At 42.3% G+C, this 19,973-nt stretch overlaps 1 protein-coding gene across 1 annotated transcript in view; it reads right to left on the reverse strand.

The window, feature by feature from the left end:
• Positions 1 to 345: 345 nt before the first annotated feature.
• DENND6B (DENN domain containing 6B) overlaps positions 346 to 19,973 on the reverse strand; it is a 40,016-nt gene continuing 20,388 nt past the window's right edge. The window contains exons 14-20 of the mRNA XM_066592204.1: positions 19,496 to 19,560; positions 17,401 to 17,490; positions 17,276 to 17,329; positions 15,377 to 15,486; positions 11,238 to 11,340; positions 4,040 to 4,114; positions 346 to 1,505 (exon numbers count right to left, since the gene is read on the reverse strand). Coding sequence (XP_066448301.1) covers positions 1,383 to 1,505; positions 4,040 to 4,114; positions 11,238 to 11,340; positions 15,377 to 15,486; positions 17,276 to 17,329; positions 17,401 to 17,490; positions 19,496 to 19,560 — 620 coding nt within the window. The 3' untranslated portion in view covers positions 346 to 1,382. The remainder of the gene's footprint in view (positions 1,506 to 4,039; positions 4,115 to 11,237; positions 11,341 to 15,376; positions 15,487 to 17,275; positions 17,330 to 17,400; positions 17,491 to 19,495; positions 19,561 to 19,973) is intronic.

The raw sequence follows: 19,973 nt of genomic DNA on the forward strand, positions 1-19,973 counted from the left end.
AATGCCGTATATACTCGAGTATAAGCCGAGCCAACAAGTTTTACCACAAAAAACTGGGAAAACTTATTGACTCGAGTATAAGCAGAGCTAAACTCGAGTATATACTGGGTAAAAAAAAAGCCTCCATACTCCCCTCCCACCCGGCGTCTGTGTGGCAAGCTGCTTGAATTCTCCCCGCTGTCATCTCCCTGCTCAACTTTTAAATCCACCGCCGACACTGCTGTGTAAGTAAGCGCTGTGATTGGATCGAGCGCCAGCCAATCACAGCCGGCCTTGATCATTCACAGCCAATCAGTGAATGTCATTCATTGATTGGCTGTGAATGATTTAGCGCAGGCTGTGATTGGCTGGCGCTCAATCCAATCACAGTGTTGACGGCAGGGGATGACAGAGCCGAGCAGAGAGGACGCTGGGAAATGACAGCGGGAAGAATTCAAGCAGCTTTCCACAACGCCGCCGGAAACACAGGAATTCAAGCAGCTTGCCGCACCACCGCCGGGAACACAGACGCCGGCTGGGAGGTGAGTATAAAGTTGTTGTTTTTTTAACCCTTCCCTGACTTGAGTATAAGCCGAGGAGGCTTTTTCAGCAAGAAAAAAATGTGCTGAAAAACTAGGCTTATACTCGAGTATATATGGTAATAATTTCATCGTAACAAGAACAGGTTACCCTGCAGAGAAACATCTTGCATTATTTTTTTTTATTTCTGTGCCACCTTCCATATTATGAACATTACAAGTTTATTTTTTTAAAAAGGTGCAATTTTTGGGGTGGGATTAGAAAGCTCTGATTTTCGTTACCAGATCGTATGACCAATATGCATTGAGTACTATCTTACGTAGCTTCTTTTTGGTCAAAGTTGATGACACACAGTCACTTGAGGTCCTTAAAAATCCCAGAACACTTGGATGCGTGACCCTTATTATGATGCTGTAATAATATTAAAGATTCAAAGAAAAAATGTGGCGCATGGATTATTCAGACTTTTGTAGGTTGTTGTGCTGATTCTTCCATGAAGATACCACTCCATGGGCAAGATTCTACAGATACATATTAGCAGGTATTCCAAACATCAGTTTTGCTTGTGCTTGTTGTTTCCATGAAAATCCCATATCATTCTCAGCAATATATTTTGTGCTATGTTGTACTATTTCAAGCAATTTTAAACTTTTGCTCTCATACTGGTAGACTGTGCAGACTTCTTAAACTTAAAAGAGGGTAGAAGACACATAACCTTTCTAGATTCAGTACTGATGTAGGCTTAACCAATAGTTGTCTCTTAATAGTAGTGGAGCAGAATAGATAGATGTACAGTGATATCACTGTGATGATACAAGGTGTACAATGATGACTGATTTATCAAGGGACGCTACAACATTCTTTCAGTGGGGGTGTAAAATACTCTGCAGGTCTTCAGGAAGGGAGCCAATAACTTCATCAATATGAAGTTTCAGTCTGATCAGTGAAGCAGGGCTGACAGGAAGGTGTTGTCTGTGAGCCCGAACCTAGAAACAGAAACCATGAATTCAAGTCACACAGTTACTGAAAGGTTGAAACTTGAAAGCTCCTAGCCTGTCATACAATGTTGACATGTAAAAGGCCTCATGTGCACGGGTGAGTCGGATTCCGCATACGGGAGCCCGCAGTGGAATCCAATCCTGCCCGCGGCTGAGGACCGTGCTTACCTTTCCAAGTCTTCAGGAGATTTAAAAAAATCTGCAGTACATCCTGTAGAACCCGTGGCCTGTCCACAATTGAATTGTGGACGTGCCGCAGATCGGATGGCTTCCATTGACTTCAATGGAAGCAGGCTGTGCTGGAACTGCAACAATAAGAGCATGCTGCAATTTGTTTTCTGGACCAAAAGGTCCGCAAAACAAATCTGCATGCTTTAAGTCAGCTGCGGACGCCCATGTCTCCTTATGGGAGGCTTGAATTGAGAATCTCCGCAATTCAAATTTGCCCATGGACGTTGGGCGTTATACAACAAACTTTATTGTGATACATTCACTAAGTTTCTAACCCTGTCATATTTTTTTTTCTACCTGGATATAAAAAAAACCAAAAAACGTTTAGGTCAGCAATTCTCTATCCAGCTTAAAAAATAAACAAACTGACAAGAACAGAAACCTAGTGAAATGGAGACCAAAGAGGTCTCAGTCATTCCTATTTAGGCCTATGGCTCCCTCCTAGTTTCCAACACCATGCGGTTTTCTGCATGGAGGATTGCAACCAGGACAGAATCCATGCTGGATCTTAAAAACAGTACGTCAAAAACCATGCCTTTGTGAAGCTAATTAACTCTGCTCAGTCCTGGCAGCGTATTGGACTTTTGCTTACTATATTAAAATAAGGACACTAGTATGATGCCTTAATAGTGGGTGTAAGTAAAGTCACTAAACAGCCTCCAAAGTGCCAAATAGGAGCAGGAATAGGGTCGAAAGATAACCCTTATTGTTTCTTTGGAGTCAGAGTCAGATCCTGTACACACTGCCTATGTAGCACTTGTGGAGCCGTTTAACCCATTCAGGACCAGAGATTTTTATCTTTCATCTATGTTTTTTCTTTCCCACTTTAAAAATAAAACATAACTTTTTTACTTTTCGGTCGAATTAGAGGAGAATAGTAAGATTTGCTATGGAAAAATATTACATTAACCCCTTAAGGACCAGACACGCTTTAGGAATTTTACCCAAGTGGTGGTTTTACTGCCCTCTTTTTTTCCCTCAGATACTGAAATGATTTTTGCTGCATATTTTTTTTTCAGTGACTGACATATAGGGCTATTTTAATTTTATTGGGCGTAAAAACCTAAAAAAAATTTTAGTATATTTACAATGCAATAAAATACGGGCATAGATTCTTCATTTTTGTTTTGGACATTTTGATATATAATTTGTACAGTTTTAGACTACAGGGCGCATGGGGTGACTGTTTTGGTTGGCATCAGGTCATTTTCTTCTTTAAGTATATTTTAATTTTTTTTTTTAAATATCTATGTTCCCCATGATGTCATATAAGACCTCTGGGGGAGGTCGTTCACTATTGTCTTTTTTTTCTTTTCAATTTTACACTTCTCCACTGTAACTGGGGCATCAATAGGAGCCCCAATTAAAGGGGAAAACATTCCCCTGTAGTCACACTAGTCACTGTGAGAGCTGATCAGGGTCTGCTAGGTCCCTGCAGCTTTGGCAAGCCAAGGATACCCGGCGGTCACGTGATCACTGGGTCAAATAGTGCAAGTAACACTTCTGCTTTCTCTATTTAGTACATAGTGCTCATAGAATGCTATGTAGCCTGTAAAGGAGAAGGCAGAAGTGGTTAAAAACCGCTTCTACCTTCTCTGGGGCCTAGGCTGTGACTAACAGCCGAGAACCCGACTTGCTCCTGTTTGACTGCAGGAGCAGAGGCTTTCATTTTGTGCTGTACTTCTGCTATCGGCTGCGATTATAGCCCAAGACCAGGCGCCATAAATTTACTAAGTTTGGTCCTTAAAGAGTTAAAGGGGTTGTCCCGAGGCAGCAAGTGGGTCTATACACTTCTGCATGGCCATAATAATGCACTTTGTAATGTACATTGTGCATTAATTATGAGCCATACAGAAGTTATAAAAAGTTTTATACTTACCTGCTCCGTTGCTGGCGTCCTCGTCTCCATGGTGCCGACTAATTTTCGCCCTCCGATGGCCAAATTAGCCGCGCTTGCGCAGTCCGGGACTTCTCCTCTTCTCTATGGGGCTCCGTGTAGCTCCGCCCCGTCACGTGCCGATTCCAGCCAATCAGGAGGCTGGAATCGGCAATGGACCGCACAGAAGCCCTGCGGTCCATGAAGACAGAGGATCCCGGCGGCCATCTTCAGCAGGTGAGTATGAAGACGCCGGACCGCCGGGATTCAGGTAAGCGCTGTGCGGGTGGGTTTTTTAACCCCTGCATCGGGGTTGTCTCGCGCCGAACGGGGGGGGGGGTTTAAAAAAAAAAAAAAAACCCGTTTCGGCGCGGGACATCTCCTTTAATGGAGTTATATAATTTAGATACACTACCAGTTTGTCTTTCAGTTTCAGTACCAGATCCACAATCTCCACCTCGGATTTATTCTTTATCCATGCTGTTATATTCTGTAGTAAACATAGAAAACTAATCAATCAGTTGCTTATACAACATATATGTTAAGTTTTTATATATTCAGCAGTATTATTATACATCTACTATTTATTGTTTGTATTAAGCATATCTCCAATGATCCACTTATAATACCGAACAGGAAACGTGTGTAAATTCCAATTTCCAATCAATTTAAAAAAAATTGATTGTTCTGTGTTTATTAGCTTCATTTTAATATGAGGCAAAGTAGGAGGAGACCTGAATTACCGCAGCCTTTTACTTCTTTACTGTCAACTATGGGAGCAGACGGCTAACATAACTTGAATTTCTTACCCAGACGAGGAATTACAGACTTTTTCTTGGAGGAACTTGCTAGCTTGTAAGGACAATTTCCATAAATGTTTGATGTTACCGTATATATCGGCGTATAAGGCGACGGGGCGTATAAGACGACCCCCCAACTTTCACCTTATACGCCGGTAATACAGTGGAGAAAAAAAATCAGTACTCACCTCCCCCGGCGTTCTGTCGCGCTCCGGCAGGCTATCGCTCCCATCTGGTCCCCGGCAGAACATTGCTTTCTGAATGCGGGGCTTGAAATCCCCGCCTCCAGAAAGCTAATACACACGCCGTCAGCCAGTTACAGCCATTCAATGACATCATTGAATGGCTGTGATTGGCTAAAACACACGTGGCTTCAGCCAATCACACTATTCAATGACATCATTGAATGGGTGTGATTGCTAACACACGTGCGCCTTCAGCCAATCACAGCCATTCAATGATGTCATTGAATGGCTGTAACTGGCTGACGGCGTGTGTATTAGCTTTCTGGAGGCGGGGAAGCAATGTTCTGCCGGGGACCAGATGGGAGCGATAGCCTGTCGGAGCGCGACAGAACGCCCGGGGGAGGGGAGTACTGATTTTTTTTTTTTGACACTTTTTTTTTTGTATTACCGGCGTATAAGACGACCCCCGACTTCAGAGCAGATTTTTCGGGGTTCAAAAGTCGTCTTATACGCCGGTATATACGGTAATTATAAGGATACTGTATATTATTTAACAGTTTTCCCTTCCAAGTCCATGTTTGCTGATATCAGTTGTGTGTAAGGGGGTGTCCTGACAATGCAGTGGGAGCCCACCTGTAGTTCTAGATGCCCTCTCTGTCTCACCTCTTTGTTATGAGTTCTTATTATTTTTGATTTATGTTTAATCCTGACTATAAAATCTAGATGAGATATCCACAGACCGAGATGGGGGATAATTATTACAACATTCTCTTCCATTGAGATAACTTATTTTGCAAGTAAACAAAAAAAAAAAAAAAGGTTCCACATAAAGTGGGAAGTGTAGGTCTTTGAGACTAGATTGCAAGACTCCAACCATGTACATGTTGATAGGAAATGTTTCTAAAGGTATAAACAAAAAAAGGTTTGGTACCGTATTAGCCAGCAGAGCGACATGTGATTATTCTCAGTGAGAGAAACCAAGTAATCTTGTATTTTTGTTAGCCATTAAAAGGTATCATATCTACATGATGTTACAGTAAGCTTTCGGGTCTTCTATTGATCTTTCATCAGGCTAGAATGGAACTGGTTTGGATGGGGCACATATAGAATATACAAATGCAGAGTGGACACCCCTCTTAATTGAAATACAATTGTCCACACACAGAAATTTAGACTGTTTTGCACTCAAAACAGACAAACTGAGCTGAATCAGTCCACTGAGCTCAGGAATGTGACAGTTTTATGATGTGTCTTATTAGAGATGAGCGAGCACCAAAATGCTCGGGTGCTCGTTACTCTAGTCGAACTTTCAGTGATGCTCGAGAGTTCGTTTCGAGTAATGAACCCCATTGAAGTCAATGGGCGACTCGAGCATTTTTGTATATCGCCGATGCTCGCTAAATTTTTTTATTTGTGAAAACCTGGGAAATTCAAGAAAGTGATGGGAACGACACAGAAAAGGATAGGGCAGGCGAGGGGCTACATGTTGGTCTGCATCTCAAGTTCCCAGGTCCCACTATTAAGTCACAATAGTGGCAAGAGTGAGACCCCCCCCCCCCCCCCCCCGCATAAAGATCGTTCTCCTCTGCCACAGCTGTAACAGCTGTGGCAGAGAAGAACGATGTTAGCCCATTGAGTTCAATGGAGCCGGCAATACAGCCGGCTCCATTGAAAGCAATGGGCTGCCGACGATCGCGGGATGAATTGTCGGGAAGGGCTTAAATATACATCCAGAAATGTGTAAAAATAAAAAAATATATATATACACTCACCTGGTCCCGGCAGACGGAGTTCAGCGTGGCCGGCGGCAGTCCTCCTGAACTGCTCTGAACAGCTGTGAGTAGTATTCAGTAGCCGGGGATTTAAAATCCCCGCCTGCTGAATGAGCTGCCTCTAATTGGTCACAGCCTGACCAATCAGAGGCAGATCTCACTCACACACCCATTCATGAATGGGTGAGTGACTGCTGCCTCTCATTGGCTCAGCGCAGGGACCAATCAGATTGGTCCCTGCGCTGAGCCAATGAGAGGCAGCAGTCACTCACCCATTCATGAATTAGAGGCAGCTCACTCAGCAGGCGGGGATTTTAAATCCCCGGCTGCTGAATACTACTCACAGCTGTTCAGAGCAGTTCAGGAGGACTGCCGCCGGCCGCGCTGAACTCCGTCTGCCGGGACCAGGTGAGTATATATATATTTTTTTATTTTTACACATTTCTGGATGAATTGCAGGGAAGGGCTTATATATTTAAGCCCTTCCCGACAATTCATCCCACGCTCGCCGGCAGCCCATTGCTTTCAATGGAGCCGGCTGTATTGCCGGCTCCATTGAATTCAATGGTCAGTGCTCGTTTAATCGAGACGAGTACCGTGTGGTGCTCGTCTCGAGTAACAAGCATCTCGAGCACCCTAATACTCGAACGAGCATCAAGCTCAGAGTACGCTCGCTCATCTCTATGTCTTATGTCTCCTTCAACCTGCACATGGAAGGAGATGCAGCACCACCTATTGGATGGCAACATTACTACAAGTCAAGTTCTGAATTTTTATAAAGTTTAAAAAATAAATAAATAGATTGGGAAGAGGACTTTCCAATTGTAGACAGCTATTAAGTCTCCTCTCAGTATTCTTTTTTGCAAGCTCAATATTCCCAGATCCATTAACCTTTCTTCATAGGATATCCTGGTAGCTCTTCGCTAAACTTGCTCCAGTTTGTCTTTTTTTTAAATTGTGGTGACCAGAACTGGACATAATATTCCAGGTGAGGTCTGACTAAGAAAGAGTAGAGGGAGATAATTACCTCACGTGATCTAGACTCTATGCTTCTCTTAATACATCCTAGATTTGTGTTCGCTTTTTTTTACTGCTGCATCACATTGTTAACTCATGTTCAGTCTGTGATCTATTAGTATACCCAAGACTTTTTCACATGTGCTGCTGCTTAGACCAATCCCATTTTGTATGTGCTTTTTCATTTTTCTTGTCCAGATGTAGGACTTTGCATTTCTCCTTGTTAAATACCATTCTGTTAGTCACCACCCACTGTTCAAGCTTTTCTAGATCTTTTTGAATACTCTCTCTCTTTTCCCTAGTGTTAGCTATCCATCCTAGCTTTGTGTCGTCGGCAAATTTGATACGTTTCCCCTCGACTCCCTCCTCCAGATCATTTATAAAAATGTTAAACAACACTGTGCCCAGGACAGAGCCTTGTGGTACCCCACTTGCCACATTCTTCCAATTGGATATGCAGCCATTTATGACCACTCTCTGAGTACGATCACTCAGCCAGTTGTGAATCCACCTAATAGTTGCCTAGTCAATCCCATATTTGATCAACCCAGTCGGTGATTCTGTCATAGAAGGAAATTGGACTTGTCTGCCATGACTTGTTTGTAAAAAAAAACCCATGCTGGCTCTGGTTAATTTCTTCATTCTCATCTAAGTACTTGCATACATGCTGTTTAATAAAAGATCTTTCCCAGTATACAAGTCAGGTTCACAGGTCTGTAGTTTTCTAGATTCTTCCCTCTTTTGAAAATAGGGACAACATTTGCCCTTTTCCAATCTTCTGGGATATCTCCTGTTCTCCAGGAATTTTCAAAGATTATGGCGAGTGGTTCAACAATTACCTTTGTAATTTCCTTCAGTACCCTAGGATGTAATTCACCTGGACCTGGAGGCTTGAATACATTTAAGTTAGCTAAGTGTTCCCTCACCATCTCTAGGTTTATAGATAGCCTCCATTCTTTTATTCCCCCAATAGCACGGTTATTAATAGATCAGTTGATGTTACATCTACTTTCTGAGAGAAAACAGATTAAAAATAGGAATTTAAAAGTTCAGCCTTCTCAACATATTTTTAACTAATTCACCATTTTCATCCTGAAAACATTCTATAGCATCTTTGACTTTTCTTTTGCTTTTGACATACGCCCAAAATCCTTTTAAATTGTTTTTAGCCCCTGTTGCAAGTCTCAATTCATTATTAGCTTTTCTCATACTTGCCCTACAGTTCATGCAAACCGCATTATATTCTTCTTTTGATATGCCCCCCTCTTTCCATTTGATAAACATATTTTCTTCCTTTTTAGCATGTATTTAAGTTCTGTGTTCATCCATCCTGGTCTCCTTCAATGCTTGTTATTCTTCCTTCTTTTAAGGAATTGTTAATGATTGTGCTTTGAGAATCTCATTTCACAATATTTCCAACCTTCTTGGACATTTCTGTCCTTAAGGCCGCCTGCAAATGGCCGGGTCGGATCCGGCTGCGAGAATTCTCGCAGCAGGACCCGTCCCGCAGCGCTTCAGGGACCAGTGCGTACTCAGCTGCTTCCGCGGCTCCGGCTGTTTGATGTGCCAGCTGCCGGTGCATGCGCAGACCGGAGCCGGCGGCCGGGGAGTGAGATTTCTGTGCGGGTCTCGCAGAACCCCGCAGAGAAATAGAGCTTGCCGCGCGTGATTTCGCACGGACAAATCGCGGCCGTCTGCCTAGGATTGCGTTCGCTAACACAATCCTATGGCTGCTTCCACGGGTGGAAATTCTGCGGGAAATCCCGCCGCGGAATTTTCGCCCGTGTGCAGGAGGCCTAAGAACATCCAGCCACTGGATCCTTCTTATCCTCTTTCTGAGTCCAATAAAATCTGCCTTTCTGAAATCCAAACTCGAGGTCTGAGTCTTCTCCGGTCTTCCTTCAATTGTTATCCAAAATTTAATTATAGCATGATTACTGCCTCCTAAGGTCCCAGCCACCCTTACTTCCTCAACCATTTCCAAGATCCCCTTGTTTTCTCTTCTACCTTTTGTAAAAAAAAAATTTTAAGCAAGAGTGGGTAAGAATTGGTAAGGTATTGAACCCATTATTTTTGCCTGAGAGAGATTCCCAACAAATACCTGGATAGTTATAATCTCCCATGATCACTATGTCATGCTTTTATAAGAGCTTGGCCATCTGATGTAGAAAGAGTTCATCCATATCTTCTGCTTGTCCAGGCGCCTATAGTAAACGCCTACAATGGTGAACTTTCTGTTGTTCTCTCCTAGTATTCCGCATATGCCCGCACAGCTGATTGGTCAGGGTCCCGAGCTGTGGACCCTGGCCGAACAACTATTGATGGCCTATCCTGAGGGTAGGTCATCAATAGCATTTCCACAGAAAACCCCTTTAACGATCTCCGGATTCTCCTGGTGGTAAAATTGGGTATACTTGGACAAGATACTGTCTGGTTCTAGGACACAGAAAATATCTTCTGGGCCTCAAAGACCAAGACCTGCAAATGCATGTGTTAAGGCCACTCTCACACAAGCACTTATTACCACGATTACAGCAGCATAATGCTCCATTGATTTCACACAATATTGTAATGTAGTCTACTGCAGTCTTGTGGTGTGGAATCTGTGCTGCAATCCTTATTCAGAAGCAGCTGATCTGCTGTTCAAACAGCAGAGTTTTAAACAGAAAGGCTTGATATAGGATTTAAAAACACTGACTTTATTTTTCACTAGAGGTATGCTTTAACATTATCTCTGTACCTATATGTTATCTGAAACGTATAATTGGTGTCAAAAGCTGCATTTGGAAGGTATGAGTTACTGTAAGATATCAACTTATCTAACAAAAATCTTCCCATGTGAATGGGGGTTAATGATTAGAACAAAGATATTTAGAGGAATCTTAACTGCTTCAAATGTATTGCCATGGCTCATTTGTACATAATGATTGGTCAGACTTTTTTCTTCCCACATTATGTTAAAGGGGTTGTCTCGAGGAAGCAGTGAAATTTTTTTTTTGCCCAGTCCCCCTAATTAAGCATACATTACTAAGCCCCCCTGTAAATTACTTTTCTAGCTGGTTTGTACTTACAGTTCCAGCGTTTCAGCAACTTATAAAAAGTTTCCCCAAGATGGCCGCCGGCTCTTTTCCCGTCGCTTGCTGTAGCCCGACGTGCGCGCTCCCGAGACGCTACCAGCTGTGTCTCCCTGACAACCAGACGCCCCGCAGCCGCCGACCGGACCCCGGGATTGAACGCGGCCGACCAGTCACCCACCGCCAGGCAGCAGGTAACCGGCGCTAGGCCCCGGCTCCCCAGTGCTACGCCCCGGCTCCCCAGCGCTACGCCCCGGCGCCCCAGCGCTACGCCCCGGGGCCACAGCGGCAGGCCGTCACGCGTCACCCCCGTCAGTCCGTCACCCATCACTTACCTGGGCGGCTGGGCTGGGCGGGTGGGCGGCTCTGCACCTTTCTCTAAGAGAGGATGGTAGCAGAATGGCCGCTCCAGCGCGCTCCCGTGAGGATACAGCTCATCTGCGCATGCACAGAAGAGCTGTAGCGGCGAGCACACTGAAGCGGCTCGTGCTCAGAGCAGAAGAGCGGACTGCGCAAGCGCGTCTAAAAAAGCAAGAAGCCAGCGAAATTAGACGGAACCATGGAGACGAGGACGCTAGCAACGGAGCAGGTAAGTGAATAACTTCTGTATGGCTCATATTTAATGCACGATGTATATTACAAAGTGCATTAATATGGCCATATAGAAGTGTATAACCCCACTTGATTTCGCGAGACAACCCCTTTAATGACAATTTTTGTGGCTCTCAAGCTCAAACACATACACTTATTTTTAGCAACACTCACTGCTTCACAGATGACTTTGAGATGTGCGGTTTCAAGTCTTTCTCTCATCTCTTTCTGTTTATGCCGGTACCAGCCATCAAAATGGGGAGACTTCAAGAACCGTCTAAAATGATCATGGGGTCAGACAGAGTTATGTAATCAAACAGAATGGGATCATACTAAAATGCATTACCCACCTACAATGCATTTGGAAAGTCTTCAGACCCTTTCTTTTTTACATTTAGTCATGTTGTGTGGCCTCTTGCAAATGAAAAAATAATTTCGAGTTTTTCCTCATCATTCTGCACTTGTAATTTTTTTTTATTTTTAAAGAAAAACTAACATTTTGCATTGATATAAGTATTCAGACATTTAGCATGACACTTGAAATTTAGTTCTGAGGGCCTTTGATTTCTCTTGATCATCTTTGAGATGTTTCTACACTTAGAGATTAGAGTCCACCTGTGGAAAATTCAGTTACTTGGACATAATTTTAAAAGACACACCTCTGTCTATAAAAGGTCTCACAGATCACAATGCATATTGGGGCCAAAACCAAGCCATAAAAAGTAAAAAACTGCTTGTAGAGCTCAGAGACAGGATTGTGTGGAGGCACAGATCTGGAGAAAGTTACAAAAAAATTCTGCTCCACTGAAACTTCCCAAGAACACAGTGGGCTCCATAATTCTTAAATGGAAGAAGTTTGAAACAACCAGAACTCTTCCTAGAGCTGGCTGAACCACAAAAATAAGTAATCAAGTGAGAAGGGCATTTTTAAGAGAGGTGACCAAGAACCCATTGATCACTTTGGCTGAGCTCCAAAGATTCTGTGTGCAGATAGGAGAAACATTCAGAAGGTCAACCATCACTGCAGCACTTCACTAATCTTGACTTTATGGCAGAAAGACCATAAAGAAGGACCTCTTCAGTAAAAGACACAAGAAAGACCGCCTGGAGTTTGCCAGAAAGCACAAAAAACACTTACTGACAAATATCTCTGGTCTAATGAAACCAATAATGAACTTTTTGGCCTCAATTGTAATCGTTATCTCTGGACGAAACCAGGCACAGCTCATCACCTGCCCAATACCATCCGTACAGTGAAACATGTTGATGGCAGCATCATGCTGTGGGGTGTTTTTTAGCAGCTGGTAAAGGGAGACTGGTCAAGGTTGATGGAAAGCTGAAGGGAACACAGTACGAAGATATTAATGAAAACCTGATCCAGAGTACAAGAGACTTCAGACTGGTGAGAAGGTTCACCTTCCACCAAGATAAAGACTCTCAACACACAGCTAAGACAACACAGGAACAACTCTGTGGATGTCTTTTAGTGACCTAGCTAGAGCCCTGACTTGAACCCAAGCAAACCTCTCTGGACATACGTGAAAATGGCTGTTCCCAGAAGATCCTCATCCAATCTAACAGAACTTAAGGATCTGCAGAGAAGAATGGCAGAAAATCCCCAAACACAGGTGTGCAAACCATAAGGCTTCTGTAAGATTTGAACTTGAGATCGCCTTTGCTGAGGTCAAAGGATGCGTATCACTTTCATCCAACACAAAGCCAAGCGACAAGAAGTAGCTTTATTAGTAAGGTTGCAAGTAAAACGATACAGGAACCAAATTAAACCATTGGCTGTCCGGCACTAGCTATACAGATTTATCCCTCTCCAGAAGCTTAACTTGAAGCTTCTGGGCCCCCATGCAAAAACTGTAACAGGGCCCCCAAATATAATGCCTTATTCATATTATTGGGCTCCCTATATGGAGAAAAGTGGCCTTATGGGCCCGGGTGCAACAGCATCCCTTATAGTTTCTGTATCCCCAGGCACAACAGACTCGTGTTCTTCCGGCTGGTCTTAAATACTCAGCCTGTGAGTTAATTACCCAGCAGGTGATATTCTCCCCCTTACCTCATATAGGAGAGAAACCTAGGGGTGATATACCTTCCCTCTACAACTACGCTACACCTACATGATTGTCACACATCACACTCACAAAGACTTGACGATGTAATTGCTGACAAAGGTACTGAGTACAGGGTCTGAATACTTATGTCAATGGCAAAATGTTTTGTTAAAAATTTACAAAGATTTTTAACATCCTGTTTTCACTTTATAATGACGGGGAAAAACTTGAATTTTTTTAATGTACACAAGGCCACAACATAAAATACAAAACAATTAGAGAGGCTGAAGACTTTCCGAATATATTGTATGCCTATTAACAGCCACATGGTAACTAAAGTTTAAGGCCTTAGTCACACGGGCGTTTTTTCGCGCGATTTGCGGATCGCATGACGGATGCGCATCCGCAAAACGCATGATCGGGGCCAAAAAAAACCGCCCGAAAAATCTGCTCCTAGACGCGTTCCATTAGAAACGGGCCGGAGCTGTCCAGCGCATTGAATTCAATGGAGCCGGCAATACAGCCGGCTCCATTGAAAGCAATGCGCTGTGGGCGAGCGCGGGATGAATTGTCGGGAAGGGCTTAAATATATAAGCCCTTCCCTGCAATTCATCCAGAAATGTGTAAAAATAAAAAATATATATATCCTCACCTTGTCCCGGCAGACGGAGTTCAGCGCGGCCAGCCTGCAGTGGGTGTGAAGGGGGTGTGAGTCAGACCTGCCCCTGATTGGCTCAGCGCTGAACTCCGTCTGCCGGGACAAGGTGAGTATATATATATATTTTTTATTTTTACACATTTCTGAATGAATTGCAGGGAAGGGCTTATATATTTAAGCCCTTCCCGACAATTCATCCTGCGCTCACCGGCAGCCATTGCTTTCAATGGAGCCGGCTGTATTGCCGGCTCCATTGAATTCAATGGGCAAACATCGTTCTTTTCTGTCACAGCTGTTACAGCTGTGGCAGAGAAGAATGATTTGTCTTCTATATGTTCTCAATGGGGTCGGCGCTGCTGCCGCCGGCCCCATTGAGCGCATATAGAGAAGAGAACAGGAATCGCAGATAGGTGCGATCTGCGATTTCTGTTCTATAATTTATCGGACGAGTGCATAAAAGGCACTCATGTGTCCGATACCATTGCAAAGCAATGGTTTAAAAAAAAAAAAAAAAATGTAAAAAAAAATAAAAAAAAATAAATAAATAAAAAAATAAATTTAAAAAAAAAAAAAAAAAAAAAAAAAAAAAAAAAATCGCCGGACGCATGCGCAAATCACGCGAAAAAACGCCCGGCTGACTAAGGCCTAAGTGTGCAGTTTGGACATGCATACATCAGAGACCGGCTACATGTCATCTTACCTTAGTCAGAAGATGTGACTATTAATAGTTATTTTCCACTGTAATTTTACATTTATATTGATTATTTTTACTTTTCTATGAAATAAAAGTATTCAATCAATACTACACACAGTAAGACAACATGACTGGCTTGAAAGAGCAGTGCCTGATAGGCTATGAAAAAGGTGCATACAAATAGTGACATCTCCTCATGATATGAACAATTTCCTCCATGGATCATTTCATGAGAATTACCATATATCTTTGCACTTCTTCTATGGGACAAAAAGGCTGCAACTCTCTGTTGAGTACTCTCTTTGGGCTTCCCTTAAGAGGCAAGTATGGGCACTGGCTATGGCCCGCACTTAGCTCTATGAGGAATGCTCAAAACACAGGTCCATCGTCTAGTGCAGTGTTCCCCAACTCCAGTCCTCAGGGACCGCCAACAGGTCATGTTTTTCCTCAGTGTTGTACAGGTGATGTAATTATTGTCAGTCCTCAGACATTGCCACAGGTGTTCTAACCATAGGATTTCCTGAAAACATGACCTGTTGGTGTTCCCTGAGGACTGGAGTTGGGGACCCCTGGTCTAGTGGAAAAGGTTTCAGCAACCAGTCCCACCAGTCAGAGAAGTCAAAAATGTATTTTAAAAGCAATGCATTTGGTTCTGGACACTGTTATAACACTGCATAATATTAATCTATGTGGCCTTCATTTGCTATGGGAGGTCGCAATGATGATGCCCAGTAAACTAGTTTGGTTTGTAGACTGGACCAGACAAAAGGAACTGGTTCCATAGACACTCAATGCTCTAAGAAGATGTAGAGCTGCTTTTGATCACCATATTGTTCACTACGATAAATAACTAAATTCCTTGTTGTATCTGTTGTATCCTAGGATCTGCCTGGCTCACCTGTACAATCCAATCCAGTCACCCTTTATTGAAGAGCTATACTGCGGACCTGTATGCTCTAACATCTTCATTAGCTCTTCTTGCTGAAATGGCCATACTTGCGGTGGATTCTGTGCATAGAGAGACACATTTTCACATGTAAGACAGTTTCTGACTAGGATAATACAACCTCATATGCTTCAAAAGCATGCAACATAAGCCTGGAAATTCAAAAAGCTGGTCAAATACATGCAATATATATCTGCTGATCATTGGTAGACCATCCCCATTTGAGGAGATCTGCTGAAAATCTGAAAATGCATCCTTAATTTCCTAGAAAGAAAGCATTCTAAGGCCCAGTGCACACGTGCATATGTGCACTGCGGAATCTGGAGCTTTTCCATGTCCACGAGCGGAAATCAGTTGCGATTTTCCACTTGAGGGGGGGGGGGGGAATAAAAATCGCAGCATGTTCTATGGAAGCCATCAATGGAAGCAGTCATTGCGGACAGGCTGTGGAATCTGGGTCATTGCCTAGCGACAGCGCCACGTCTTCTGTACTGCGCATGTGCGCAGGCCGGCACATCCACATTACAGGTAAAGAACACTGCGGACAGGTACGCGGGGGTCTGCAGGGTCATTGGCTAGGCATTGGGTTGGATTCCACTGCGGGATCCGACCCGGCCGTGTGCATTCGGCCCTAGGCTGTATTCACATGGGGCGCTTTGGATATGTTTAAAATAAATAAATAAAAATTGCACCAAAAGTCACATTGGTAAAACAGTGAGTATAGGATGCAAAAGGAAAAAAACAAAACAATCAAGATGATTAAAAAGGGCCTATATCCAGGGTTAGTGAAATGAAACTTCCTGAACTCAGAGGCCTCTGGAGGGCATTCTTTGACTCCCAAATGAAATGAAATCCATACAACAGCCACTTCAGACAATGCGCTTGCCATTTCTGAAGGATAGCATTTGTCAACATCTTGTAGCAATTAATGCTGACACACTGCATTCAGTGGTAAAAAAATATGGTTTTGCAAATGAAGAGCGTTGTTGAAAACCAAGAAGGAACTTATTGAACATTTATAGCGGGATTTGCATAACTGCAGCACCACCTATTGGCAACTTTTTTGCTAACCTTTTTGTTTTCAATAAATCACAAAAGCGCATAGTCTGAAGTAGTCATTGTTCCCATTTCATCTCATTTGGAGCAGCAGAACACCCTCCAGAGGCCTCCGAGTTGGAGAAGTTTAATTTCGCTAACCTTGTACATATTTAATTTTTCCTTCACCCCTTCCCGCGGCAACTTTTTTTTGTTTATTGCTCTCAGATTTCTATCCTCACTTTCAACAAATCATAACTTTTTTATTTTTCCAGTGATATAGCATCATATGAGCTTGTTTTTTGTGGAATAGGTTGTGTTTTTCAATGGTACCATATAACATAAAATATAACGCATTATTTATATTTCCACTGATGGGCTAATTTGAGAGCTTCTGTTGTTTTTATTGGTAACATTATGGAGTACATACTACTTTTTGATCACTCTTTTCAATTTTTTCTTGGAAATGGGGTGTTCAAAAAAATGCAATTCTGGAATTAATTTGTTTTTGTTGAGGAAGAATAATGTAATATTTTAATAAATTGGACGGCGATACAATTTTTTTTTCATTGATGCAACGCCTTAAAAAAAGGTATGTTTTAAATGCTTTTTAAATGATTGTTTTGATTACTCCAATACATTTAACGTTTGGGCTGTTTTTACTGCTGGGTACTACAAGCCTACTGCTTATACATTTGAAGTCCATAATCATCATGACATCAAAATATGTTTAATTCTCAAGTGGTTGCCAGACTGAAAACAAGTCAAATATTCTCTAGGTTAGTACAGTAAGTAGTAAATAGTGTAGTGACCTACCTTCCAGGGAGTAATGGCACTATGATGTGGCATTAGGCTTCCCATGTAACGCTCCTAAAACATACAGAGTTGTAAGCATCAGAGCAAAACCTCAAAACAGCATCCGAAATTAGGATGTTTCTTACCAGAGGAAGAATAAAGCTCTGGGTTAAATCAAACATATGTTTCCGTAGTAGTATGCTGAGTGCGGAAGAAGGGAGTTTCTTCTGCAGACCCTGAAAAAGAGAAGATCAGTGGTTTTACATTTCTATATACATGCCTACATACTGACTATAACCAATAGCCTGATACAGGTGTGTTAATAAAAGTCAGGTTGTTACACCGCTTAGTATTGAGGACTAGGAGCATACATTAAACAGGTTGTAATGGGTGGGGGGTTACTACTGGCATACCTTTCGCTATGACATCCATATGCATTAATAGGGCATATGGGTCAAGGTTGTACTAATGAGACAACCCCTTTTAAAGTGGATCTATGTTGTTCTCTCACAAGTGAAACCAGTTGCATGGCTTTATAGCTGGCTTCACTAACTCAAGCGTGTCCTTGTTTTTTTACTTCTAGCTACAACATACCCCTCTCCCATCTGCACACAGTTATTTTCAGAGCCCAATACTAGTAAATTGGCTGGGGTGACATTTCATTGAGACTACATGTTGTGGTATGCATAGATGGCAATTTTTAAGTATTGGGCTCAAAATCTAACAGTACTGATTGTGGGCGAATGTGAATTGTGGTGGTGGGGGTGGGGTGGGGGCGGGGGCTAGAAGAGAAAAAAAAAGCAGTGCTAGAATCTGTGAGGAGTCATCGGTAAGAGTCTACAGCCAGTTTCTTGTGAAAGGATGTGACAAGTCCTCTTGCAAAAGCTGACATTAGGAAAAGTATTTACTTTCCTTGAGAAAGATGTATCTCCCCAAGACCCTGACCAAGTTTGTTTTGTTAAAAAAAAAAAAAGAATAAGCAAAAATCAACAAGCTATGGATAAACCAATAAAAGAGGAAAACAAATTCAAGTTGGGAATAAATATTGGGTGAAATCTTTATCAATACACTTGGTGGAAAAGGGCTTTAGACGGAAGATTGAAGGTCCAGTATCTAGTCCCAGGATTCCACTGGGATACTGCAAAAAGACACAACAGGTTCTACTGATGGATAAAGCCATCAGATCCCAGGCAAATCATCAATTGTCACAGAGGCTTCAGACGAGTGTATTTGTACATGCAAAAAAAAAATAGAGCAGATACGCGCATAATAGTGCGGCCTTCATTGCACAAAAAGTCGCGCTAGCGTGTGAATTTTTGTCTTACACTCAGCTGAAGCCAGCCTTAAGCAGTGGTGTGATAAGTTGTTGAATTTAATGGGACCTTATGACAGAATCTGCTGTCTGGGAAAATATGGTGTGACTTCTTTCTACCAGGGATAAGCCTATTAAATGCAGTTTGTAACCCTCTTTTTTATTAAAACAGAGTGTATTCAGTTGAGCTGCTATCTACTTTCTTACCTTCTTTCATTCATCTTTGTTTTGTCCCCCATTATCCTGCCTTTAAAAAGTGTTTAGAACTTTTCTGAGAACTTTTACACAAGAGAAAACAATCTATTGCTGAGTGCGGCAAAACAGCGTGCACTCATTATTGGCAGTGGTTTTTAGGTAAAATAGTGTTGCAGCTCCCTCACACCCCACTACTGCCAGTTATGTAAGCCACAGGTTAAAGAGTTGACATGCATGTCTGGCCCTTCAAACCTTTCAATTTTAGACATAAGAATACAATTAACAAGAAATTAAATGTAGAGTGTCCATATATTTAAACTATATGTGCTATTCTTACTGTTGTTCATGCTAAGATATTTCTCCATCAATATTATTCTAGACTGAATTGTGAAATAGTGAGAAAATATTAAATAGCTAGCATAGTTATGTTTTTTTCTTTTTAGATGTATCCATTTTGCAACAGATCCTGGAGGTCTCAATTGACATAGTGAATCCATAAAGTTTCTGTTTGGTGTCAGTTTTCTATACTGAAACGAACAGTTTTCATGCTTCACTATTCTGGCTGTCATGGGCAATGAAAACCTGGCAGTAACAATATATGTGAACACTGGTGTGTTTGCTGAGGGCTGCAAAGGCCTAACACAATAATTGCAGGTATAATTATAAGTCTAGCGTAAGTTTACACTGAACCAATTTCTGTACATTTTTAGAACCCCTCTTCTCTCAGCAGTTACCTTTATTAACTGTTTAACAAGGGCCTTGTCTTTGTGAAGAAATGGCTTGTAGGAAGTGTACAACCCTACAGACAATAAAATAGAGGCAAAAACAAATATTTTCAGTTGCGTAAACATATTTACAGTTTACTGCTATTCATTTCTGTCTACATGCAGATATACGGTGTTTCCCTGAAAATAAGACCCTGTCTTATTAATTTTTGCACTAAAAGAGGCACTCGGTCTTCTTTTCGGGGGACGTCTTATTTTACTTACCTAGCAGTTTCGGTTTGGGTTCTCTAGATGTTCTCTGGAGCTCGGCCAAGTGTCCTGCAGTCCTAGTTCGCCCACAGAAGATTACTTCCTGGTTACGGGATTCATAAATCCCACCTCCAGGAAGCAATGGCTCTGATTGGCTGAGCAGTGCTCAAGAACCAATCAATGCAATGCTCTATGAACCAATGTGATGGCTGTGATTGGTTCATCTAGCGTTGTATTG

Source organism: Eleutherodactylus coqui, chromosome 2 (assembly GCF_035609145.1).
Source record: "Eleutherodactylus coqui strain aEleCoq1 chromosome 2, aEleCoq1.hap1, whole genome shotgun sequence".
Lineage (NCBI taxonomy): Eukaryota > Metazoa > Chordata > Amphibia > Anura > Eleutherodactylidae > Eleutherodactylus > Eleutherodactylus coqui.